The following is a 25,518-nucleotide window of genomic DNA, read 5'->3' as shown; positions in this document are numbered from 1 at the left end:
TACAGACACGGCACTTGGCCAATGTTTGCATAGAATTATGCGATTTTAAAATTTAGTATTCAAAGCTAACGAAACTTGACTTCTGTTAAGAAATATTTATCACCAAGGATCCTTATTGGGCCCGGTAAGTTACCGGGACTTTCGAGAAACGGGCCCCAGGTTCGTTAAACCTCAAAGGTAACAACATAACATAGGTCAGGGTACACGATCCCTTTGTTATCCAGTAGTTAATTTTTCGGAATTACGTGTCCGGCTGTGGTGCGTAATATGATAGTATTGGACATGAGGTATGTGAGCCGATAAAATGTCTCACGGGTGTGGCTGACCTACGTGGCCATGCCTCTACCATGTCAGTGTGTTCGCTTGTGTAGTGGAGACCAAGGGTGCGTTCGATTGGGAAATCCGGATTTAGATTTTGAAAATCTAAATCTGGATTTCCCAATCGAACGCACCCTCAGATCATTCGGATCATGCCGCATCAAAGGAACCGACGAATCCTTGTCCAGAGTGGATTTGTCGGTTCCTTTGATGCGGCATGATCCGAATGATCTGAGGGTGCGTTCGATTGGGAAATCCAGATTTAGATTTTCAAAATCTAAATCCGGATTTCCCAATCGAACGCTCCCCAAATAAAATGCCACCGCCATACAAAGTATTTAACGCATTCGCCCCGGCACGATACGTGTAAGTTCAGATGCTGTTTTTCTTTTTTACCGCTTCTTTCAAATTGGCATAATTTGATATGTCGCAAAGTGTGAAGCCGTATGAGACAGTTAGAAGCGAACGTTGTCTCGCATAAATTAGCCTTTACCTGAACGGCTGTTGCTGAGTCCACACGCACTCCAGGCGAGTTCAGCAGTATTCGTACAACACCCACGTGACCAGACTGCGCGGCTAAGTGCAGAGGAGTGAAGCAGTACTGCGGGCGGAAAATAACAAAGATTAGACATAACATCTATATAGTTGTTATAGACTCGGATGTTTGTTCACTTACGTCAGAGCGCGGTCCTTTTTCGTTATCCACCATTGCGGGAGATTCGCTTTTGATTGTCCCAGAAACTTTGAGGAGCATTTCTCTAACGACTTCGATCTGTCCATATTGTGCTGCAACATGAAGAGCCGATAAGCCGGTCTGAAAAAACAAGAAACAGTGAAGCAAATTTATAATTGATATAAAACATCAAAATACTTTAAAATGCTCGTCACGGTATTAAATTTAAAAAAATATACACATTTATTTATGTATAGCGCATGACTCTCTGACGAGACGATCAAACGCGCATTCCAGTTTAATCTCGTTTAATCTCGAGCAAATGCGGCCAGTGGTAATTTCGGATGGCGCATGTCATCTGTAGGGCAGTTTCAGAGGCAAGCGTCATGCCTTGTGTTTTTCATTGCATTTGCCTTGCTTTGTGTTGGTCGTAGCGGACCTTCTGTCACCTTATTTTTAGCGAATCATGGCGGATTCATTAATTAAGTGTCGTTGTCGTTTTTACCTTGACACTCGCCATGCTCCAAGGAACTTTCCCGCGCAAAACCTCCAACACGTCCACGTGACCAAACTTAGCGGCAAGATGAAGAACTGTCATTCCGTCCTGCGACAGAGGAAAAACAAATGAAACTGCTTAACACAACTTTTTCGTGCGTTTTACTGTCTTTGATAAAGAGTGAGAAATTATGGGTAACATGACTAGCTTTTCTTTGCCTTTGATAAAAGATGGAGAAATTTATGTATGACATAAAAATAAAAAAATATATATAAATAAATAACTTCATTTAAGTGTCCTTGTATTTAGCACATACGTGCTAATTGGGGACACTTTAAATCAGGAAACAAATATTGCAAGTAGAACATAAACTTGTCAAGAATCCCAGTTGTTGGAAGACAGACCAGTTCTCTATTTACAACTGAACCGCAGCAGGGGAGTTGAACTACCGAGAACAAATGCATTGAGTGGCAGAGTAAAGAATTTGAGCCTGGGTCCTCCAGATTTCAAATCCAGTGTCCTAGACCACTCGGTCACGCCGTCTCCACAAATTGACGAATTTTTAGACGCATGACAAATGTTCAGTCCCCAGACTCAACACGTTCACAGTGATAGCGATAAAGTGCCTAAATTTTTCAGAAAACACTACAAGAAATGGAGTAAGAAAGTGATAAGCCGAGATTACAGGCGACAAAACTGTTAGTTAACGTATACAAGCTAACCCTAGCGTGGATGGTTAACGCAAAAAAGCGTTAGTTTTAGAAAACAGCTTAAATGACGGGGTTCCACATTCATTTGTATTTTGTTTATTTTTGCGAGGAACTGTGTGCGTCGCTTGTTTGCACTGACCGCATGGACAAGGGGTAATATCACCTTGACTTGGTAATTTTAAAAAGACGTGTCTGGGCTCGATAAACAAAGTAGGTGGTTCTTTAGATTCTCTGGTGTTAACGTTACAAACAGCAGACCTGAGTAGCAACTTCCATGTAGAAATATGGGAGAGTTGAAAGTCCAGACATATAGTAAAAATTGCACCCCTAACAGGAAGTCTAGCTTGAACTATTCACAGCCGGAGTAAGCGTCGTATGTGTTACTCACCGCATCTTCATCGCTGGCTGAGGCACCATGCGCAATCAACACTTCCACAACAACTTTATGACCACCGCTGGCTGCAAGTAACAGGGGCGTGGCAAATTTACGCTGTAAAAGTAAAGCAAACAAGGAAGTGTTATTCCAACTCCAGCTAGAAAAGGAATCAATTCATAACGCAAATTCTAAGTCAGGTGGCATTACCTTGTTTCTTGCCGTTGTGATTCCTGAAGGGTTGAATGTTAAAAGCTCTTTCATCACCGCTACACTGCCTCTCATGGCTGCGATATGGACACACGTGCTGCCTTCCTGCGGAATACAAAATAACGAACAAAACAGTCATACAGATGAGAGTCAATGTAAACGAAAAAAAAAAAACGTTTGGCAAATGTCTGCTTTGAGTCGCTGAAAGCCGTGCTTTTATAGATCTATAATAAATAGATTAACGACCATCGCAGTTATGACCGCAGCTAAAGCAGTTTCGAAAAGAAAGCCTAAAAAAATATTGAGGCTTGAACGGGATTCAAACCCATGACCTCGGCGGCGATACCGGCTCCTTCATTTATTTACTCTTTCATACGCAGTTCACATATAGATGAATTTTCATATATTGCACATCATCTTTAGGTAATAGTAGATTTACTATGAGATATTTCAAGGAGAAATCGAAAAAGAAAAATACTGTCCGTTTTTTAATTCAGTGGGCTTCATTGGCATCCTCGTGTAAGTTCTATTGGGTTGCCTGTGGTACTTACCGCGTTCTGTTGCATCATGACCCCAGGCTTGTGGTTTAGGAACAGGGTCACCACTTGTGAATGGTCATTTTGCGCGGCGTAGTGAAGAGGCGTTTGCCCTTTCTGTAAAGAAGAGTAAAATAATTATGACGCAATTAAGCGGCGTTTTTTCGTAGTGATTTTACGGCTTTAAAAAGTTGAGAAATGTTGTGCAGTAGGGAGAGAAAAGCGCACTCATTGTAATCATAAAAAGCATCAAAGTTTCCTTGCGAGGTTCCTCCAAGTAGTTTCTATGCTGACATCGCGTGCAGCAGTTCTGCTCCCGTCATGTCAAATTCGTAATCAAATCGAAATCGAAGAAAATATCGCCGATAGTTTGATTGGTGGGGGGGGGGGGGGGGGGACTTTGAAATCGCAACTAAGATTGCCTAGGTAACTAACCAAGTCGGTAAATGGAATCCTTAACGAATCAATAAGAAACTTACATGGTCCAAAGCGCTGATGTCTGCTCGTAACTCCAACAGATGTTCACAGACCTGTAAGCGACCCTTCTCTGCCGCCAAATGTAGCGCTGTCTTCTTTTCCTGTGGAAATAATTCCTTGTGTTAGTTCCCGGTTAGCAGCAATAACGTTCTTTACGCTCCATCTCCTTCGCTCGAAACTGAGGTCTTAATGTTTTCATCCGTCGTCGTCATCATCATTATCATCATCAATCGTCATCGCCGTCATCATCACCCGATGACGATCATACGTCTCCATTGGCAAAGAAAAAAGGAAGACAGAACTGCACAAAAAAAGGCTCCACTTGAGAAGATTCAAACCGTTACATTGAGTATATTCAAACTAATGCCGTTTATTCTCTTACCGAGCACCCTGCTTTTGCGCTATCGACTTCACACAAACACTTAGCGTTTTTAAACCGGACCCATGATCGCAAAATGCCAAATCCTTGCTCAAAAATCTTCAAAGCTTTACCCCAGCTAAACAAGAAACCATTGCAAATAGTAACCGTTGTGTAAACTCGAACCAAAAGAAAGTCTTTGCATACATCCAACGCAAAACCGAGATCTTGATTGGTGGGTGTAAGAAAAGAGAGAGGATTCAGTGAGCGACTGAGATACAACGAAATAGTTCATACCAGAGTCAAGGCATCCACACTAGCTTTGTAACTGGCTACTAAGAGACCAACGAGTTCTTTGTGTCCGCTTTCTGCAGCCAAATGAAGTGGAGTCAGACCAACCTGGAACGGAAAAGTTCATTATATATAAAGAAGACAAGACTACATTTATTTATGAAATTGAAACGATACTAAGTGCGTAACGATTATCAAAAATCTCTGCATGGAAAGATATTAATTTAAGTAGTTTGGGTGTTAATTGGAAAATAAAATTGAAAATTAGGCATTTGTTTGATACCATCATTGCAGTATCAACTGATAAAGATGGGAAGCAATGATTCATCAAACCAAGGGCGACATGCATTGTTTGCATCGTCTTACATGGTCAATCAATCAATCAATCAATCAATCAATCAATCAATCAATCAATCAATCAATCAATCAACCAACCAACCAACCAACCAACCAACCAACCAACCAACCAACCAACCAACCAACCAACCAACCAACCAACCAACCAACCAACCAACCAACCAACCAACCAACCAACCAACCAATCAATCAATCAATCAATCAATCAATCTTTATTTGTACTCACTTGCTCAAAAATAAAATAACAACAAAGAAAATATTAAAAGAAATGATCATTGGAGTACTGGCTGCCTGGAATAACCATAGGGGCTAGCGGAGCCAGGCAGCCAGTTGACATCAGTTTAAATAGTTGGTAATAGATAGTTGTTCGAAACAACAAAAGAACGAACAACAGAACAATAATCTCAACCCTAAAAAAAAACAAACAATGCAGCTGTAGGTAATCAGGGTCCAGTGAAAACAGAGCTTTTGAAAGGTGCATGTTTACTGACAAACTATGAGTGCTGGAAAGTGCTGAAAGCCGTTGTGAGCCACCTTAAAAAACGCGACTTCATTTTTAAAGTATCGTTCGGTTTTGATTGGCGTTGCCTTCGTAGTTGCCTACGTTCCCCAGTCTATAGCTACTCAAAATAAAGGGCAAGGAAGGCTGATTTTTTTTTTCAGACAAGCTTCTTTGTAATACTTGTCGTTACTAAAATCTTTGCTTTGTTTGGCTCTTAGTCTTAGAGTTAATCTTGATTTGCAATAACAAATAAAAGCAACTAACACTCGAAGCAGTCGCTATCAGTTTAAAAAAATAATCAGGTTTGCTCAACACCTACATGTGCACATAAAAAAAAATAACATTCAAGTTTTTTTTGGCACCAGAGGTGATGTGAACTTTTTCTTGACTTAACCCCCTCTTTTCCTTCTTTATCAGCCTCCAGTTTGGGAGGGTGACAGGGGGGGAGGGGGTGGGTGGGTAGAGAGACCCATGCATGCTTCAACGGAACGTTTAGCATGCGAACAGGCTCACTTTTTGGGAGGGTATCTTGGTGGCAAGCAGACGAGGATGGCGAGAGTACCCTTAGCCAATGTTTCCCATATTAATGAAGTTACATGTGAGACCTCAAGCAAATAAGCTTGCTATGTCTTATCAATCACTGACTTTGTTAAATTAATTTGTTTCTTAAAAGCGAAACCTTGTGAAAATGAAAACGAAAAAAGTTCGGTTTCTACTAATGGATTGATAAAGAAAATTTGGCTGTGCAAATCTAACCCATATTAACGTGTACACATGCAATGCAGGTTTTACACCTACCTTGCTTTTAGCGTTCACATAGGCTTTATGTTCCAGTAATTCCTGAGCGACTTCAAGATGACCGCGTTCTGCGCAGACATGTAAACCAGCGCGACCAGACTGGCGACCGAACACAAAACAAACAGACAAGGTACGGTCGAGTGAGTATAACGCTGTCTAAACTACTTTACTGTAAACCATAAAGACTCAGCATAAATGTAAATGTTATATACCTCATCAAACACATCTACTCTTGCGTGATACTTCAGCAAAGTGCGGACGACTTCAACGTTTCCCTTGTGTGAAGCAACAAGCAACGGCGACGAACCACCCTGGGATATAAAAAGGGACTTTTCTTTAGTTAAAACATAGACAAAGTTACAGTGAATTCTCCCTAAGGAAAACAAGCTTGAGATAAGCTCTTCGTCCTCCAAAGAGGGGTGTTTTCCCTGAAAAGAATTGAGTTAGAGACAAGCACGTGAAATTCGGACTGACCGGGATCAGTTCTAGCCGCCGCCTCGAAAGAGTTGAACCAAACAGACTAAGGGTAAAGGGACGAAAGTGACAATTGCATGATCCAAACGAACACAACTGAGGCTTCAACGAAATTCGAACCCTGGTACTGTTGGCCGATGAACTTGAGCGATGACGCAAAAGTGTACGCAAAGTTCCAAAGTACGGAACCCCCACTCCCACCCAAAATTCACGATATGTCAACAACAACACATGGTTTATCCTCAGTTCCCTCTCACCGGTTCTGGTCCATAACACCCATCATGTACGCGATTCCCAAGTGTCCTACTAGGGGAGTTACTTGTAGATCCAGAAAGTCTTGATCACCCGAAAACGTTATAGTCAACTTGATCTTTACTCAGTTTAACGAAGACCAATAAAAAAATAATAAATACCACGTGATAAGTATAACATAACGCCTTCTACTGTCGAGAGCGATAAACTGTAATGCAACCTTAACGCAACCTTTCAAAACAATTTTGCACATGTATTAAATTTTTCTTATTTATCTCTCTTCACATTTTTGCTGACTGAAACTCAATGGTATTGCACGGGTCTGATACATCCGAAATATGGAGCCAACAGAAAATTTGCCATCTGTGCTTGTGGTGTGAAAATAAAGACTGTAAAACAAGTGAACTTCACAGTTAGGAGAAAAGTCCTTCCTCTGCTTACCGACGATCGTTTGTTGACCGTGAGCTGAAGCTTAGACGGGGGAATGGACTCGAGTAAAGCAATCAAGATGTCGTTGTTTCCTGAGCGTGAGCACTCGTGGATTGGAGTTTCCATGGACTACGGGAAAAAGAAAAAGTTTTTGTTAAGGGAGCGACTCGCTAAAACTGAAAGCTAGAAAGCCGGCAACAGTGAGACTTGAATAGATATTTCTGTTTTTACAAATTGGTTTCAGTTTAACAAGCGCAAGTAAAACTCAAGAAAAATCAAAAAAACTATTTCACTCGATCAGGACGCAAACAACAAGTGGTGCTTACCTGGTGTGTAACCGCTGTACAGTCAGCACCGTGTTCCAGAAGCAGTTTGACGATGTCGATGTCAGCATTTCCTTTGACCTTGGATTTGCACAGCTGAGCAGCGTAATGGAGGGGGGTCTCACCCTTCTGTAATCACCAACAATAGTTAAAATGGACTGAATATTCCGTCAAACCCATCCCACCTCTTTCCCGCCCCCAAAAGGGCTTGTCGAAAGACCTTGTTGAGAAAAGGGATGCAATCGTTTGGGTAGAAACGAGAGTCAAACAACGTTTCGATTAGTCTCCTTGGCTCGTCACGTACGTCACGTACTCCTCCCCACGAAGGAGGGCTGGAGTGCGTGACATGACGAGTCAAAGAACCCCTGCGTATGAGGCTATGTTTCGATGGGTTGACAAAACTCCAATGCGTTAGAATAGATGTGATCCCAGTTTTATAAAAACAAAGCAAACTAAAGCAAAAGAAGCCACAAAAACGTTGTTTTATCATTGATCGAAAGTATTGCTGAATTGGAGACAAAAAAAAAAAAAAAAAAATCAAATTTGATGAGTTTAAAGTCCCAACATCAAGTGAATCATGCTCTCGAATCTTTTGACGAGTTTGGCTTTCCTGTCAGACAGTGTCGGTATTTTTCGCTCCCCCGGACAAAAAACACTGTCCCGTCCATTTTCTCGTCGTTTCTACATTCCAGGTACATATTCAGTATTCTCGCACATGCGCAACACGATTGACCTACATCCCCTGTTAATTTTCTAACCCAGAATTCATAGTGGTCGAACCTAGCGCTCAACCTTTCCGAACTGGAGAAATTATTAAACTTATGTTTGATGCATAATTGAACTACTCACGTCAGTAGGCATATTGATGACCAGTTTAGCGATAGGTTTGGATTTGACTCGGAACAGAACTCCTACCAGCTCATCTAGCTCAGCGTAATGCCCGGCTCGGATAGCGTGATGCAATGCTGACTCGCCATTCTACAAACACAACAAAAGCACTCCATTAACTGCAAAATCAGAACCACAAAAATTTTGGGAATGATGTATTATTCAGTAAGTGACACAAGCATACTCGGAAAAAAAAATCCAAGTGCTCCTATTAGGAGTCGAACCTAAGACCAAAAACAAGTTGTTTTGCAACCACTCAGGGGCAAGGCGAAAACCAGTCATGATATGGTTTATGCGCATTTTCCCGCGCTTAGCACCGGCTACATGTTTTCCCGCGTTATTTTCCCGCGCACACGCTTGGAACCGGTTACACGCTTTTAATTCGAATTCTGACTGGTGTATTGCGTTATCACCCTTATTGTGGCTGGGAGATATAATTCCGTTTTGCCTTTATGACTTTATGAAGATCACTCTATTCAAGATTACCTTCGATCTCCGTGCAGTGTCTGCTTTCTCGTTGATCAGAAGCTTCAATGTTTTTAAGTTCCCAAACCGCGCTGCAACATGAACAGCTGTCTCTCCATTCTGCAAAAAAAAAAAAGTTGCGGGATTGTTTTTCTCTCCCATGCACGTTTAACGTGGTTTTAAGTCTTCCCATTTATGGGTGTTGTTGGTGTCGTGTGTGTAAGCGGTAAGTGTATTATTGGTGTCATCGCAGTAAAAAAATGTTTCTTACATCGCTAGGTGCATTCACATCCGCCCCGCTCTTTATTAACATCTCGGCGACCTTCTCGCCATCTTTGATCCGAGCAGCAATGTGCAATGGCGTTTCTTCCGCCTGTAAAATAAACAACTAAGAATGAACTGCTTGTTTAACTAGAAAAAAAAAATGAATGCTTGCTTCTTACAGGAGTCGGCTTAACAAAAGTTGGAGGACCTTTCATTGAAGAAACTAGGTACACTTAAGTAAGTAATTAAACTGTATTTCGGCAGGGTGGCCCATAGAAACATTTCATCTCGCGCAAAGACGTGAAAAGGACAATTTGTTGGGGAGCTCAAAATTTTTGTTACAGACATCTTTATCATTTTCCGGGACCCATACCCTGCAAAACTGAAATGTCATGGAATGGACCGTTTGCAGACACCTCTCGCACGCGATTTCAAACGCCTCCAGGTTTCCGTTGATTTTAATCCACCTTACTGACAAAGATGGCGACTGGTACATTTACCCATAATCCTTAGCGTACAAAAACGCACAGAAAAATTCTAAAAACTTCAAACCTAGCATACACAATGTTGTTAGTACAGGGACTAATCAATCAATGACAATCAAAAGCTTTATTTAGACACGATAAGGATTAAAGCTAGGTAGCTTGTGGGGTCGTGTATAAACAAAACTAGCTGATTAAAAAAAAAAGAAGATATGCAATTACACAAATGTTTCGACTTAGAAAAGTTAAAAACGCTGAAGATCTAGACTAAAACATTCTCAATAGAAAGATCAAAACATCTAAAAATTATTACTGTACAAGTAAGTAAAATCAACATCTTCAATTGTATTCAATTCATGAATCTCGCCAAAAAAATATGCCGTTCTATGCAACTATTGGTTGTGTCTGGTTCGCAAGATATGGTGGTAAAATGTACTCAGTCCGCCATCTTCTCCCGTGCCGGTGGATTTTCGCACCTTGATCGGACATTCAAGCGAACAGACGACTAAGCAGCATAGGAGTGGATGACTAAAGTGGGACAAGGGGGGAGGGGAGGGGAAGGAATGGATAGAAGAGGATAGATGCCTTACTTTGCCGCCTTTCAGTTGTACGTTGGCCCCATATCCTAGTAATATCTGCACCACTTGAGGTTTGCAATATTTCACAGCGACGTGTAGTGCGGTATATTGGTCCTGAGGAATGAACAATAAACAAGAATAAAACGTTCTGTGATACCAAATACAAATACCATGGCCGCTAAGCCAATCAAATACATGGATTGCATTGTATAATGATCCAGTTTTTAATAATTCCGTATACCACTGTAGTGGGAAGCTCCTGAGCAGTACTTTTCCACGACAATGTTTGCTATGCTGTACAAGGTCTTTAACCATTCAAATGAATGCTACTGAGCAGTACTTTCCTGTAGTGTTGTTAACTATGTTAAACAATGTGGTTCTAACTTTCGAGTCCGTAGTCGACGAAATCCTAAAGTGCAATAAATGTTCTATTACACTAGAGGTTCACCTTCGTTTTTGTGTCCACCATGGCTCCTTTTGATAGCAGCGCCCTCACAACCCCCACGTGACCTCTTCTAGCGGCAGCATGGAGACAAACTGCACCATCCTGCACAGAAGGGAAGAGAGAAAAGAAACAGACGAAAAAAGTATAAGCTTGTGTTGAGTATGACTTTACACGAACACGAAGCAATTCTACTAGATTAAAAGATAGGTGGGTAAAGTATTCTGGTGACTCTTATGACTTGATAGACTGTTCACAGTCCCCTATTTTCCGTGGGATCTTCAAGACTCCTCTGCTTTGATCGAACTGCAGTCATCTTGGTTTGTAGAGGCGAGCACAATCTGGGGAGAGTGTCTAGACTATCCAGGGAGGGCCCTAGTTAGAGTACATTGTGTGTACCTCTCTCTCCCCTCACTCCCGCCCCCTCAGTAGTTTAGACACTCTCACCAGGTTGCGCCCGCCGCTACAAATAAAGATTGCGGCAGTTCGATCGAAGCGTGGTGGTCTCGAAAATCCAACGGAGAAAAAGGGGACTGTGAACAGTCTAATGACTTGTCTAATGTGACTGGAGTCGATGGATCTCTTTAAAAAACCTGACACGTGTTGTTTACCTTGTTAGGCATGTGCAGGGCACGTGTTGTTTACCTTGTTAGACATGTGCAGGACACGTGTCGCTTACCTTGTTGGGCATGTGCAGGGGGACGCCCTTTTTCAGGAACACCAGGGCCGTGTCGGGATGTCCCGCTTGTGAAGCAATGTGCATCAGAGTACTGCCGTCCTGCAAATGCATGTAATAAGCTTAGGAATCAGTTTCACCAACTTTTACAAAAGACGGCAGGTTTAAATATAGTACAGTAGACATCTGTCTTGGGTTTAGGGAGTCTCAGAACGAAAGGACGTTCCACCTACATTGGAGTTAGGGACGTCACGTTAGGGACAAGTCCCCGGGAGAATTAGTGCGGAGATTCAATGATACGGAATTCCCCGCTATAGACTCTTGTTATGTAACGTGTCCGTGACAGCGGAAGCATCAACCCCGTAGCTAAACGCGGAATATCCGTGACATAAAGATGGCTGTAAAACGAGAGTTGGTACGAGATCCCGCGCATGGGGCAGCATCGCTGCTGAAAACTTTTTTCAGTATAAACTTTGTTGGCGGAAACGCGACATTTGCAGTAGAAGAAAATTGTGTCGAAAAAAAATGAAGAACGTCAGTTTGCTCCTTGGAAACAAAGTTTCCGTTGCAAGGAAATGTTGGCATTCAAAGTTGGTTCCACACCAGTGGTTTCTTTCTTGTGTGGCTGTGTGAAGAATGTGCCGGCGCGAAGAACGTTAAGGACAATTTTCTCGCCACATATCGCTTGTGTTTCAACCAGTGTAACCTCTGCTAATCACAAGAATGCCTTACCTTGGTTCTTAGATTCACGTTTGCTTTAAGCTTGTCCACCAAGAACTCGGCCACGGTGGAGTGACCTCTTTGAGCGGCAAGATGAAGCGGTGTGCGGTCATTCTGATGAAAAATCAGCAGAATGTTCAGACTAGATACCACTGATTAAGTTATAGTGGCCAATTCTTAACCTATTAAACCCTAACAGTGATCGGATCAAATTTCCCCTTATATGCTTATTCAACCCTTGAGGTCATGAGAATTAAGGATATGATCATCCAAGGTAAATTTTCTTGATGTTTTAATATAACTTCTCCCCTGTACTTTTATAAGAAAAGGAGGGGAACAAGATAGAAGAATTTGTTCTTTGATACTAGGGGTCAAAGGGTTAAGTTAACCCTTGGATAAGCCGTAAATGTGGTTTGAACTTTCAGAACCTCATCAGTAGTACCTCCATGTGGTGCTGTTTGTTTTACAGAACAAAATTCGGAAATTCTCCCATATCGAACTTGTGCGCTCTTGAGTGAAAGGGAGCAGTCTCTGTAGAAACGAAGCAGTTAAGAGGCCAACGAACAGATAACCAAAACAGTTTCAACAACTTTGGACACGCCCGATCGAAAATTACAGTTTTCGCAAGGAGTGTTGACTGAAATCCTTGGGCGGTAAAGGAAAAGGAAGTGAAACAAACAAATAAACAACTAATCAAACCCAAAACCAAAACAAATAAAAGCATGCTGTTTTGTTTTTCAGATCAGAACAAAACGAAACGTGACGTACAGGGGTTTCCCGCGCTTCGCAACGGTCGCACGTTTTCCCGCGTTTTGCCCAGTCTTTTCGAAGGTTAAACGTTTTTGCTTCGATCCCTTATTGGTTCATTGCGTTAATCGATGATTGATTTATACGAAAGGAAACAACTTACTGCGTCAGCGATATTGGCATCAGCACGACCCGTTTGAAGAAACTTTATCATAGCGTCGTCTCCCTCGTATGCGGCAATGTGTAGAGCTGTCTGTCCTTCGGCCTGTCAAAAAATCAAAATAAAGAATATGCGATAAAATCGGTTGAGGTTTTATTTTTCTAAATTCAAAAAAGAAGAAGAAGAAGAAGAAGAAGAAGAAGAAGAAGAAGAAGAAGAAGAAGAAGAAGAAGAAGAAGAAGAAGAAGAAGAAGAAGAAGAAGAAGAAGAAGAAGAAGAAGAAGAAGAAGAAGAAGAAGAAGAAGAAGAAGAAGAAGAAGAAGAAGAAGAAGAAGAAGAAAAAAAAGCCTTTATTCTAGAAATTGGCTTTTGGGGGTCCATTAGGCATCCTTCAGGAATTTTAGAGGGTATTTTCACGAACAGGGGCCAAAAGATATTTCAGCTTCTAAATTAGAGATGAAATTAAGATTATTTGTTGGTGTAAAATTAAAGGTTTGAGATACGGTCGCGAACTTTATATAAGTCACTTTGAAAGCAGATTAAATTTGTAGCATGGCGTTTTCGGATGTGTAGTGCAGAACGATTTCAACATAATGTAAACGTGTTCGCACAAGGTATTCATTTGTCCAACCTCTTTGTAACAGAAACATAGCCTTCCTTCATGAAATTTGTGCGTCACGCTTGGCGTGCCTCTCTTGCAGGCGCTCTTTAGGCTCGTCACGCAATCTTCTCGTTGGTGAAGAAAGATCGCGTGACGAGCCAAAAGAGCGTCTGAGAGGGAGGACACGTTTGACGTGCCTCTACCAATTCTTGTGCCCCAATACACTTATTTGTGGTTATCCCGCTAAAATAAACCCTGGAAATATCGAGAATGTGTTGAGAAATTACGTTTTGAACATCGACTGCGCAGCCACATTCTACAAGGATCTTCGCAATGTCGACATCCTTCTTTCGCACGGCAGCGTGTAGCACTGTATCCCCGCTGTCCTGAAGTAAAGAAGCAATAAAAAGAAATGTGTGAGAACAATTTTACAATGACTGTCAAAATTCCCGCGCACTGATTGGCTCGTAGCTATTGTCTATAAGAGTACAGACAATCAAAATGACGTCAAAAGTAACGCGTGCGTTTTCTCAACGGAAAATAAAGCCAATTTCACTCGTACTTTTCCATGTTATTGTAAAGATAAACTCTTCCAAAAATAATGACGTTCCTTAGTTTCACAGTTTCCCTTCATACTTTTCTGTAAGAGACCGCCGCCGTACGTACGACCGACCGACGCCGCAGAAAATACGGGCTGTTTCACAGTGCTGTGAGATGCTCTCTACTTTCACGAAGCTCAGCGTGGGTCGTATATGGAACGTAAGTCGAACAGAATCACACTTTCAAACTAACCTTCGTTGCAGCAGTTACCTAAGTGGGCGAGTGGGGAGGGGAGGGGCAAACATCAAATGTTATCTTCACATTCCTGGAGGGGTGAAGGGGGGGGGGGGGGGGTGATAAAGATGCAAGTGCTCTAAAAAGCTATCATTTTCAGAGGCGATGCTCCATAAGTCAAGTCTATATTTTTTGTTCTATTGTCAAGTCCATTGTTCTACACCAAGTCTAGTTTATCGCTGTTGTTGTTTTGTGACGTAAATCTAGACTATAAAATCAGCCTAACATCTACTGATACAAGAGAGGATGAGGTATAATAAAGCGTTCAACGCCAAACGAGCTGTATATACCCACCCCTCTCGTGATCTTGACTTGTTGCTCCCCTTGGGAACTGAGCAGTTCTTTTACAACCTGTTGATTTCCAACCATAATCGCGAGGAACAGTGGGGTTGAGCCATTCTGTAAAAAACAAATCATTAAAATTACTACAACGGTGTTACGACGTCGTGTCCTTCAAAATCAAACGCAAAGCGAAAGATAGATCAACAAAGCTCATTTTCCGAACCCACAGGGTCGTTTCTCAAAAGTCCTGATAACTTGCCGTTGGGCTGGATACGTATGTAACGATTGGTGCAGACTTGTCTATGTGTTCGATAAAAGTATCAAAATTGTAAATGTAACCCCTCATTTCTGTCGAGGATGTGTGTACACCTAAAACAGTTCTCGGCACTCGCCTCTCACCAGTGTGGCCCGCGTTCGATTCCCGGACTTGGCGTCACATGTAGGTTGAGTTTGTCGTTGGTTCTCGTCCTTGCCCCGAGAGGTTTTTCTCCGGGTACTTAGGTCTTCCTCTTAACAAACTAACATTTCCAAATTCCAATTCGATCTGGACAGTGCTCCCAATTAGTGCTCTGCGCTAAATACCTTGACAGTTAAATAAAGTGATTTATTTCATTTTATTTCATTTTATTTTTTATTTTTTTTACTTTCAAAAAGACGGGCCCCAAATAGTTACAGCCTTGTATTCACCTTATCAGTGGCAAGTTTGGGATCTTTCCCAGAAGCCTTCAAGAGCGTTTTGACAATCTCCAAGGCACCAGAGGGGCGGCTACAAGCCATATGCAGAGGCAGCTGCTCTTCAGGCTGGTAAAATAAATAAATAAATAAATATATAAATAAATAAATAAATAAATAAATAAATAAATAAATAAATAAATAAATAAATAAATAAAGAAATAAAGAAATAAATAAAGAAATAAAGAAAGAAATAAACGTCGAGCATTGAGCATTGGAATCAAACTCGTATGGACCATTTCAAAGCATCAAAAGTGTATCATTAATGAGAAGAAATAACATTTGCGTAAAATTCCAAGTTTGTTTGACAAATTCAAAGCTTTGAATTGATTTCTTGGACATGCGCAGCAAGAATAGGTCGGACGCCGCCAGTTGACTCCGCCTCCTTTCCACCATCCTGGAATCCTCTGTCAACCCGACCGTAAGAAACAATTAGTTAAAACATGGAACTAACTAGCGCAGACAAAAAGGACATTTTACATTGAATATAGGCTCACCGCAAGCGTTGCACAAGAGCGAAAAGTTTTGCCCAAAAACTTTACTTCAGTACCATTGTATTGGTTAAGATATTCACTGATTATTCTGACTTTTGCATATTTTTTATACTTAAGGAAACTTTCTCTGTTCGTGATTAAGTTACCAGGGTTGGCAGGAACGATCGTTATAATCTATAACGCTTACCCCTGCCGTGAGTGTAGCGTCCGCCTTTTTGGAGAGAAGAAGCTTGACAATCCCGTCTGATCCTGAGTACGCGGCATAATGTAGAGCAGAGCGGCCCCCCTGAATAGTGAAACCACAAGTACAACACTCAGTAGAAACAACAAGCAATGGCGGGGGGAGGGGGGGGAGGTACACTGTCTTGTTGCTGGAGATGTTCCGACCGGTTTTTGAACGCAGGTGATTTCTACAGCTTAGTGTATCAGCAACAAGGAATGCAAAGAGCAAGACACACAATGGTGACTTTCCCGTGTTTGTTTGGACGTTGTCTTTTCAGGATCAGCTGCAGACAGCTCGGACACTCGCTATGACAGAAAATTGTGACGCGGCTTCGATAAAAATTGAAACAGTCCTCATAACTTTGTGTGTATTCTGAAATTCTAGGAACAGGCTCTACAGCCGATCCGAACCGTGGAGCAACTATAGAGTACAGAGCCACATTTCGAGAGGTATAACTGAGGCGGCTCGCCAGTCGCGGTCAGAATTTAAAGAACGAGTAACTGAAGGTTTCTAATTTAGTGGCTTGACGGCTCAGCGGCTCGCCAGTCGTGGTCAGTCACTTGAATAATACTTATTCTATTTGACTGGCGAGCTGCTGAGCCACTTGACTTTATACTACTGGAGAAGTGGCCTTGTATTCTATAGTTTAGCCCGAACGGTTTCTCCTTAATGTTATGTCATCAGCCCTAAAATTGTCGTTATTGATTCAATATAATCACAAAAACGTTTCATCAGGTCCTCTACAATATTTAAACCGTGGCTGAAGAAATTGATTTTTGCTCACTGTACAGAAGACACGACTCTAAAAAAAAAAAGAAAAAAAAGAAAAACAAAAACGTTTTCGACGCTGTGAAATATTGCAACACGATTTCCGGACTTTGAACGTTCTGTAATTTTCTTTTTCAGCTGTTTAGTCTGGCCTCCAGCCTAAAAATCAGATAACCTCCACGCGATGAACTCAAAGACAGACAAAATCTATTCTAGATAACGCAAGGGTGAAATTAAAGAATGGCCGTTAACACTGCAATCAGTGAAAGTGGGAGTTTATTGCGCTGATTCTTATGAAAATTTGGCGAAATTCAAACTAAGTGAGAGCGTACATGGTACGACCGTCGTTGAGAGTGCACGAGTCTTGGCAGCCAAGCAAAAAGCTGTTACACTCAAGCCTCTCGCCGATCAATTCTCACCACAATGTTCTTAACTGAAGGCCGCAAGGATTCTCACAATTTTTTTAGCAGATTAAACTTGACGAGTCCACAAGAGCGTCGGGTGACTGCGTGTGAGAGTTGCAGACAAGACAAGAACGGCTTTCAGTTGAGCTCTCGCCGATTATCACGAATAGTTTCAGCTGATCCAAACGAGAGCTGACGACAGCATTTGATTCTCGTGAAAGTTAAGCAGATTAAACTCTATTATAGGACACGCACGAGTCGGTTTGGCGAGTGCACTACAGAGTAAGAATTTGATCTTTGTCAATTCTTATGAAAATTCAGTGTGAGCAGATTAAATCTGGAAAAAATTTCACAAGAGTCAAAAGAGAACTACCGATCTATCGGCTCCAATGCCCTAAAGGTAAAATGTCCAATAATAATTTTCAAAAAAGTCAAGTTATTTTAATCTATTTTCAAAAACATCCTATCAAACATCCTTTACAAGTTGTCCAATCGTAATAAAAACTTCCTTCTTCTTGAATTTTTAATCGAAGACTTCTTCAATGGAGCAAATTACATGGACACATTATTAGTCGTTAACGTTTCCTATAAAACATCCTTTACGTTTCCTATCAAACATCCTTCACAAGTTGTCCATCCGTAATAAAAACTTCCTTCTTCTTGAATTTTTAATCGAAGACGTCTTCAGTGGAGTAAATTACGTGGATACATTATTATTCGCTAACGTTTCGACATTCATACAAAATACCTCGCGGGATCTATCGGAAAACGTCCTAAAAGAAGATCGTTGCGCTTAAGTATTCGAATGAATGTGACAATAAATTTTGGTGTACTCTAGGACTCAATAAAATAATACAGTAGCTTGAAAAGTGTATGGCGAGATGACCAGGGGAAGTTAAATCTTTCTCCCTTTATTTTAAGGCATTGAAATGTTAACAATATAGACGTACCAAGAAGTGTTGAGATTGTGCACGCAAAAAGCTTTGAAATGAAAAACGATTTTAATATTTTGTTATCTTTTGTCAAATATTGCGAAACCTTTGATGTCGGAAACGGTTTCTTTGTAAATCGTAAATAATGTTGATTTTCAACTTGAACAAATATCAACAAAAATAGTATACTTCCGCTGGCAGAGTTACTTTTAATTTAAACCCATAGATTTCTGCAAAGATTAAAGCGATGTTAGAAAGATTTCACGAAACTTTCGACAGTACAAACGCAAGACTGAGTTTTGATCTCGTTTTGTATCGAAAAGCTTTTGACGAAATTTTAATGTTACAAAGTTTGATTGATTGAGTCCAAAACAAGGAATAATTATGCTTTAAGATCTCAGCCTTTTTTATGGGTATTTCCACCTCAGAGAAATTAAAACCATTAACTCTTTACTGAATGAAATATTTGTTGTTCGATTACCAACTTTCAAAGCGATGAAATATTGTGAAAGCTTAGGGAGATTGTTCAAAAAGTTTAAGTTTAAGATTATCGACTATACTGTTAAAGATAACAGTCGAAAATGAATTTTGAAATAGGATTAAAAAAAAAAGAGTTCACGGTACTCAGCAGGTAGTTGGGTGGACACGCTAATCTCCCCAAAAGCTCATCCAACAGTATTGGTAAGTTTAAGAGACATTCAACATCGTGGAAAAATATTTAGAGCAAACTGACCGACTTCATTACATGTATTTCATCTTGTTTCGGTTCCGCTTAAATAAAGAAAGAAAATGGAAGAGTTTTAGTAAACAAATTATTATAGATACTTCGCTCACTGGTTAGCCATTTGACTTTTCACTGCCAGTTGACAAACATGGCCGAGAATCTTTTCCAGTGTTTTTGTGTGGGAAGTCTAAGCCGACAGACAATTCTTTAAGTCAACATTTTATTTTCAAAAGGCAGAGATTTTTTGTCAGCAGAAGGTAACTCAAAATGCTTTTTTAATTGCTTCTAACAGTTTTCTTTTACGGTGAAACGCCAGCTTGAAATAGTAATGTGCGGAAAATTCAGATTTCCAGGAATATTTCATGAAAAAATCTACACCACTCAATATCAAAACAGTGTAAATGTTTTGTTTTTCTCCGTGGCAACAAAAGTGTTCAAAAATCATTTGCAAGTACAAAAATAGTGAATACAAGCTTATCACAGTGCTAATTGACTCCGAGGTGAATCACGTGACGCGTTGTTGGGAACGCGCGCCAAGTTATTGCGGATGAACAGTTGAGTAACGGAGAAACAGCTGCCTTTCTAAACAATTTTCCTCGCTATGGGAGCTTTTCTTTGTGCCTTTGGGAAGCTGAAAAAACTTTAAATTACTATTCCTTTCGAACAGTGAGAGGACAAAAGATACCCGGGGATAGCTTAGAAAATTCGCTTAGTGGTGGACAAAAACACACCATAAATATTACAATAATGAGATGGGACAAACAGGCAGAAATTATACGCCTCGGTATTAAAAATTAATGCAACGTTAATATTTGAGCCTAACACTTAAAATAAATGACTAGCTTAATAATGCGGTCCGCCACAATTCGACTGATAATGCGCAAGAAACTAAGAGTTTCTTGAAAGATTATTGCCCTTTTTTCGGGATAATAAACGTAGGTCGCACACAAAGCAGAAGGCTTTTCAAAAAACCGGATTTCTTTGGCTAAGGGGTCAGCTGTGTTGATGCAAGGAATCCAATTTTGACGTTCCATTCTGCAAGCATATCGCAACACAAAGGATGATAGGCAAACAGCGACTACCACTATTATTATTTATGAAATTCGAAGCACGAAAAACTGATGGGTTAGAAACTGAAAATGTCTTCTTCGATTTTTAACAACAAATCGCAAAATTTCCGGTTATGATTAATACTACAACGTATCACCGAAATCTTAACCCTTATAATGCAAAAAATTACTGAATTCCATTTTTTTTTTCGTTTGCGAAATTCATTTGCAGGGGCATCAAATTAAGAACGCCGCGGTACACAATTAAAAAGGCTAGAAAAACCACTTATTACTTTCAGAAATTCGAATTCGACCTTAAACTTTCAAACACGAAAAACAAACTTCATAGATAGGCCAGGCCCCGAATATTTTGTCTAACATTTCTCGTAATTAGGATATGGGTGAAGAGAGTCAGCTCACTTGATGTGACTAAGCTGACAAAACGACAGACAAATTGATAGCTTCCTTGTGTAATTAAAAAATGGATTCCATATCGCGAAAACCTTGCTGAATTAGCTGAACTGGCTTGGGGAATGATGGCGAAGGGTACTTGCCTTATCGCGATCTGTAACCACGGCTCCGAGTTCAAGCAGCTTTTCAACAATATTGTGTTTGTTGTCACGAGCCGCAAGCATCAGCGGCGTCAGCCCGTTGTCCTGTAAAGGAAAGAAAGAAACAAAACAGAGATCAGTGTAGCACGCGTTAATTAAAAACGGGAAACCAGAGTCGTTTATGCATCACCCATTTTAAAGTGGGGCGCGCGAGAGGACGAACCTTTGAGTCTTTAGAGGCCATGTTGTACGGAATGGAAAGAAAAAACGACCGGCCACAGACAACACTAGTCTTTAATGAGAATTAAATTTTAAGCAATCAGCATTCGGCTCAGTTGGGGCTTAACTATTCACCATATGGATTCAATATTCATGATTCCGATTCTCCGTCGGGCATACGGGAGATCTTTAGAAAACCATTTACTCGCTACGGCGACCGCGCTTGAAAAAAACCACCGAACGTTCTACGGCAACACGGGTTTAACAAAATCTTGGCGTTCGCTCTGGGCTGTACCAGCAAAACTGAATTTATTTCTCTAGCGCATAACGCTCGAACCCACAAGTTACAACCAAAAAATTTTCAAACGAAGACCGCCTATTTCAATCAAAAGAAGGAAGCTATTGAGAGGTCATTGTACGCAAGTAATGAAAATCCTATTTGAATCACGAATCTAGCTAGACGCGAGCAAATTAAAAGTGCCCGAGCTCTGAGGCCATTGTTGAGTGTAATAAATATCATTTCTGGACGTACAGTAATTAAGCTTCTTTGAAATGTTCCCGTAAATCATGAAACAGTATCATCTGCGTGGCTATTATAATAGATTGTTAAAAAAAAAAAGAAAGAGGCCGAACGCTAGCAAATAAAAAATCTCAGGAAACGGCAATGTAAAACTTTGTCGACCGTACGATATCACATAATTAAACGAAGGAAAAAACTACTGTGGACTGAACCAACAAGCTTGTCACAGTGTAACAGATATTAAAAAAAGCGCATTAGTTCAGATATTAAAACAGAAAAAGTAACCCTTCAAAATTTAAAGAGTTTGTCGTTTCCACCCGAGCGTGCAATAGTGCATTAATCTTGCGCGCGACATCAATTTTGAAACAAGAAGCATCATGTGATTCCGTTGCACTCTACAAAAGTATTCCTCTTTACTTCGATTTCTGTCGATGAAAATTCCATGTTGTTCCGTTCGAGGCTGTTGAGATGTTGGTCCACAGCTGGCCAGTCTCCCTTCACAGACAGCGCTAAAACGCGGTTCAAAATCTCCCATCTTAAGATGGATGGAGGTGTCTTGGTATCAAATAACACTCTGGAACCCCTCCGAGATTGCGACGGTGCCGCTGCACCGTCTAACCCCGGGCTTGGGGGACGTAGAGAAGGTCTTCGGCTTGCAGGGTTCGAGCCAGGTCCAACATTCGGCATTGTAACGGCGCTGCGCAAATTATAACTTCCCGCGATCAAATCAGGCGGATTTCTTTACACAGCCTCCAGGGCGTTTCACTCCTTCGCTTCTCAACGGCACCTTCTCTTGCGCTGATAATTATTTCAAATGAGTCTCTCCGTAACATTCAATTATTTTAGAAGGTCATACACAGTTACGTCTTATTTTGCGGCCTAGGTGATGCTTACAAGATCTTTCAACAGTCGATTAAGGATTCCAAACAGAACGATTGAAATGCGCATGCGCGTTTTTAGCACCTTCAGACGAGCGATTAGCAAGTGGCAACTTCAAGCATTCTGCGTTGATTTTCGGGGGCAAAAAGAAATACACCTTTCAAACAGCGCGCGTGGTTACTTCTAAAAAGAAAGTCAAAATAGCGCTAATTATAATCACAAAAATACAGAAGTCAATACCGCGATTCAGTTCAGAACATTCTTTCGTTTTTTATTGTAATTATTTCCTAGGAAATCGGTCTCCGCCAGTATTAAATACATAATAAAACGGTGTATTTGTTTATAATCTTCGCGAGGTTCCGATTATTTGCATAAGAAAAGGATTCCCCAGCCTCTCTGACATTTCAGATCTTTCGAAGATGTCAGCGATTGTTCAAATAACGAGATAAGAATGTGTTGTTCCTTTCATTGTATTCTTATTTCGTCAAAACAGGTGGACAAATTTCAGGTGTGACAAGTAGACGGCGATAATGAGAACTTATGATTTATTCATTAATCTGAGGATTTCTCTCCTTAAAGCCGGTTAATCTTGACCTCATTTATGTTACGTTGGCAAGGCACCCTTCTCGCGTAACGCTACGCTAACCATAGCAACCAGAGCCAAAACAAAATACGAGAGCGGAAAAATCAAGCGTTAGAATCAGCCTGCACGGCATGATATACAACACCGGGGAAAATAACTCAGTGCTCGTTGGCATTCACTTGAATGGTCCGCACTCTTAAGGATTTCATGCACAGACTCAGAAGTTGCAATGTCTTGTAAAGTATAATGAATACATTAGCACCACAGGAAAGTACTGTTGATGAGCTTTCAATTGAATGAACGCAACCTCGAATTTCATCCACAGATTTAAAAGGTACAATCACCTTGAACAGAATGCTTAACAGCAACACAGGAAAGTACTGCTCAATTATTAATCAAAATGAATAAATAAACAAATAAATACAGTCGAACCTCCGCTAACGGACACCTCCCGTAAGCGGACATTTGGTCATGTTCTCGGCTGCATACAAACACTACATTCTTAACCTCCTACAAGCGGATTACAACAACAACAACAATCTTTACTTGTGCCCAGAAATTATTCAGTGTTACATAAATTCAAGAAAGAAAAATTACTAAGGAAGAGAGCACAGCCACTTAGAAATAGCAAGCTAATCGAGCTAAGTGGCTGGGCCAAGCGGAAAAATTTGCAAATACCTCACATTAAAATAGAAGTAAGGACACGGACACCTCTCTTGAGCGGATACTTTTTCTGGCCCCGAGGGTGTCCGTTTACGGGAGGTTCGACTGTAAATGAATAACTCATTAATAATTTATTCACGATCAGAAACCGGAGTATCGAACTTATATAATAATACGAACACGATGATGAGAGAAGAAATACAGTTAAGGACAAGAACAGCGAAAAGAAAACTGGAAGTCGGTTGCTTCTTTTTAAAATGCATGACATTTTAAAGAAGCACTGTCACGAAGTTTTTTGTTGTATGTTGGTAAAACTGACTACTAACATATTTGACTAAGAACCTCTTTTCTCAAACAGAAGAAAGATCGTCGCAGTTACTACGCAACTTAAGCAGCTGCGAAAAGAAAGCCTGAAAAAAATTCAGGCTTGAACGGCATTCAAACCCATGACCTCTGCGATCTCGGTGCAGTGCTCTACCAACTGAGCTATCAAGCCAACTGGGAGCTGGTCATATTGTGAGTTCGTAATATACCCTTGAAGGATGAATATATAAATGTAAATATATGAATAGCAAAATGGCAAATCGAAGGCAAACTGAAAGTCACTTGATAAACATGAAGACTGAGTCAATAAAAAACAATCTTCCAAAACTTGAGTGACAGTCGGATAGAGATTTAATTTACACTGCCCGCAATAACCAAAAAAAAAAAAAAAAAAAAAAAACAAGAAAAAAAAACAAGCAAGAAAAAAATGAACTACGTGCAGGAAAACAAATGAACGCCTATTACACACTATATACGATAAATGTTTTATGGAAAATTTCTGTGGCCTGTACTGGGGTTTGAACTGCATTCAACGCAACTTAACAAATTGATCGTCCAGTTTTGTTACAATGGATTATAACCTGCGACGTGGTTTTTTTTACGTGACGAAAACGCCGGGCTAAATACTGACTGTCGTTCTCTTAGTTTTTTCGTCCCCTTGTCCTTGGCGCTCTCGAAGCATTTCACGCCTTTGCCAGGTGATAGATATAATTCTAGCACAGAGTTGACCAATCCCAGGGACATAGTCAACTCCCTTTAATTATTAGAAAGGACGTTAATGTAGCGAGAAATTTCCCAGTTAATGGTTTGAGGCGTTTATAAGTTAGCTGTCAAATCTCACGTAATTTGTTAGTTTACAGTTAGAGTGCAAAGTTTAAAACAAGACCTACGTTTCAAAGTAATGGGCCATTCGACATTCATTCCAAATTACAGGCAATGACAGGCCATTTACAGATTTTTTCTCATAAAATTGTCAGCTGTCATTGCATGAAGCTTTGTCAACGCACTTGACGAGCACACCTTAGGTTTAATTTTGGTCATTTTTACGGAAAAAAAAAACCAGCACATCTCAGAGAGCGAATGCAAAGATTGCTCAACTACAGGGTAGCAGGGGTTTCGCCCGTGACAAGTTCGCCCACGACATTTCGCCGAGATTGCCCAAGGTTCCCGTGCCTTTCAAAGTAAAATCATTGCATGCGTTAACAAGAAATGCAGCTGAAAATGCGCCTTTCCTAGCCGATCAAGATTTGCGTGTTTATTACTGTACTTGTTACCCCGGGAGAGGCAGAAGAAAAAAAAAAAACTCAGTTTTGGACTCGAGGACCCTAAATCTTCTCAGTTTTTGTTCAAGAGTTGTAACAAAGAAAGCGGACTTTTTCGGCAACATTTTTACGGCCCACTGCACAGTATAAAATCCGCGAATATAAAACATTAAGGATTCCACTAAGTTGCACGCAAAACTAACGATCATATCATTTAAGGACACAACAAAACAGAACACGGAAATGACTCCAAATTATTTCTGGTTAAAAGGAACATACAAAAATAAAAGGGCCAGTTAAAGGAAGTGTAACTTAAACTGTATCTAAAGACAGAAGACATACGTATTTGTTTAAAAGTGGGTTCTTTTAAGTAGATCAGAGTATATCTACTTACAACTATTTGCATTGTTGACTCTGTAAACAATAGACAATTGTTTAACTATTCGGGTTGGCCAGAATTAAATCGATTTAGGCC

General features: G+C 40.6%; 1 protein-coding gene and 1 non-coding gene across 9 annotated transcripts in view; both read right to left on the bottom strand.

Annotated features, from left to right (window-relative positions):
* Positions 1-25,518, bottom strand: part of LOC146466956 (uncharacterized) — a 65,288-nt gene that overhangs the window by 6,982 nt on the left and 32,788 nt on the right. For 6 of the 8 annotated variants that reach the window (XM_085126417.1, XM_085126418.1, XM_085126420.1 and 3 more), the window contains 25 exons: positions 20,597-20,698; positions 16,130-16,228; positions 15,404-15,517; positions 14,729-14,833; positions 13,888-13,986; positions 13,003-13,104; positions 12,105-12,206; positions 11,376-11,474; positions 10,703-10,801; positions 10,267-10,368; positions 9,202-9,303; positions 8,952-9,050; positions 8,427-8,555; positions 7,581-7,706; positions 7,267-7,383; positions 6,312-6,410; positions 6,100-6,198; positions 4,449-4,550; positions 3,796-3,894; positions 3,332-3,433; positions 2,781-2,885; positions 2,586-2,687; positions 1,497-1,595; positions 995-1,132; positions 812-919 (listed from right to left, as the gene is read on the bottom strand). In XM_085126417.1, the coding sequence (XP_084982543.1) occupies positions 812-919; positions 995-1,132; positions 1,497-1,595; positions 2,586-2,687; positions 2,781-2,885; positions 3,332-3,433; positions 3,796-3,894; positions 4,449-4,550; positions 6,100-6,198; positions 6,312-6,410; positions 7,267-7,383; positions 7,581-7,706; positions 8,427-8,555; positions 8,952-9,050; positions 9,202-9,303; positions 10,267-10,368; positions 10,703-10,801; positions 11,376-11,474; positions 12,105-12,206; positions 13,003-13,104; positions 13,888-13,986; positions 14,729-14,833; positions 15,404-15,517; positions 16,130-16,228; positions 20,597-20,698 (2,649 nt within the window). Of the gene's footprint in view, positions 1-811; positions 920-994; positions 1,133-1,496; positions 1,596-2,585; positions 2,688-2,780; positions 2,886-3,331; positions 3,434-3,795; positions 3,895-4,448; positions 4,551-6,099; positions 6,199-6,311; positions 6,411-7,266; positions 7,384-7,580; positions 7,707-8,426; positions 8,556-8,951; positions 9,051-9,201; positions 9,304-10,266; positions 10,369-10,702; positions 10,802-11,375; positions 11,475-12,104; positions 12,207-13,002; positions 13,105-13,887; positions 13,987-14,728; positions 14,834-15,403; positions 15,518-16,129; positions 16,229-20,596; positions 20,699-20,816; positions 21,359-21,749; positions 22,250-25,518 lie in introns of those variants that run through there. The other 2 variants (XM_085126414.1, XM_085126422.1) reach the window with 2 other exon arrangements.
* Trnal-gag (transfer RNA leucine (anticodon GAG)) lies at positions 23,881-23,953 on the bottom strand. The gene has a single exon. It is a non-coding gene; the product is annotated as a tRNA-Leu (tRNA).

Source organism: Pavona decussata, unplaced genomic scaffold (genome assembly GCF_977016875.1).
Source record: "Pavona decussata unplaced genomic scaffold, jaPavDecu1.1 SCAFFOLD_140, whole genome shotgun sequence".
In the NCBI taxonomy this organism is placed as follows: Eukaryota; Metazoa; Cnidaria; class Anthozoa; order Scleractinia; family Agariciidae; genus Pavona; species Pavona decussata.
The sequence above is the reverse complement of the archived record's forward strand: the minus strand, read 5'-3'. Positions and strand labels throughout refer to the sequence as shown.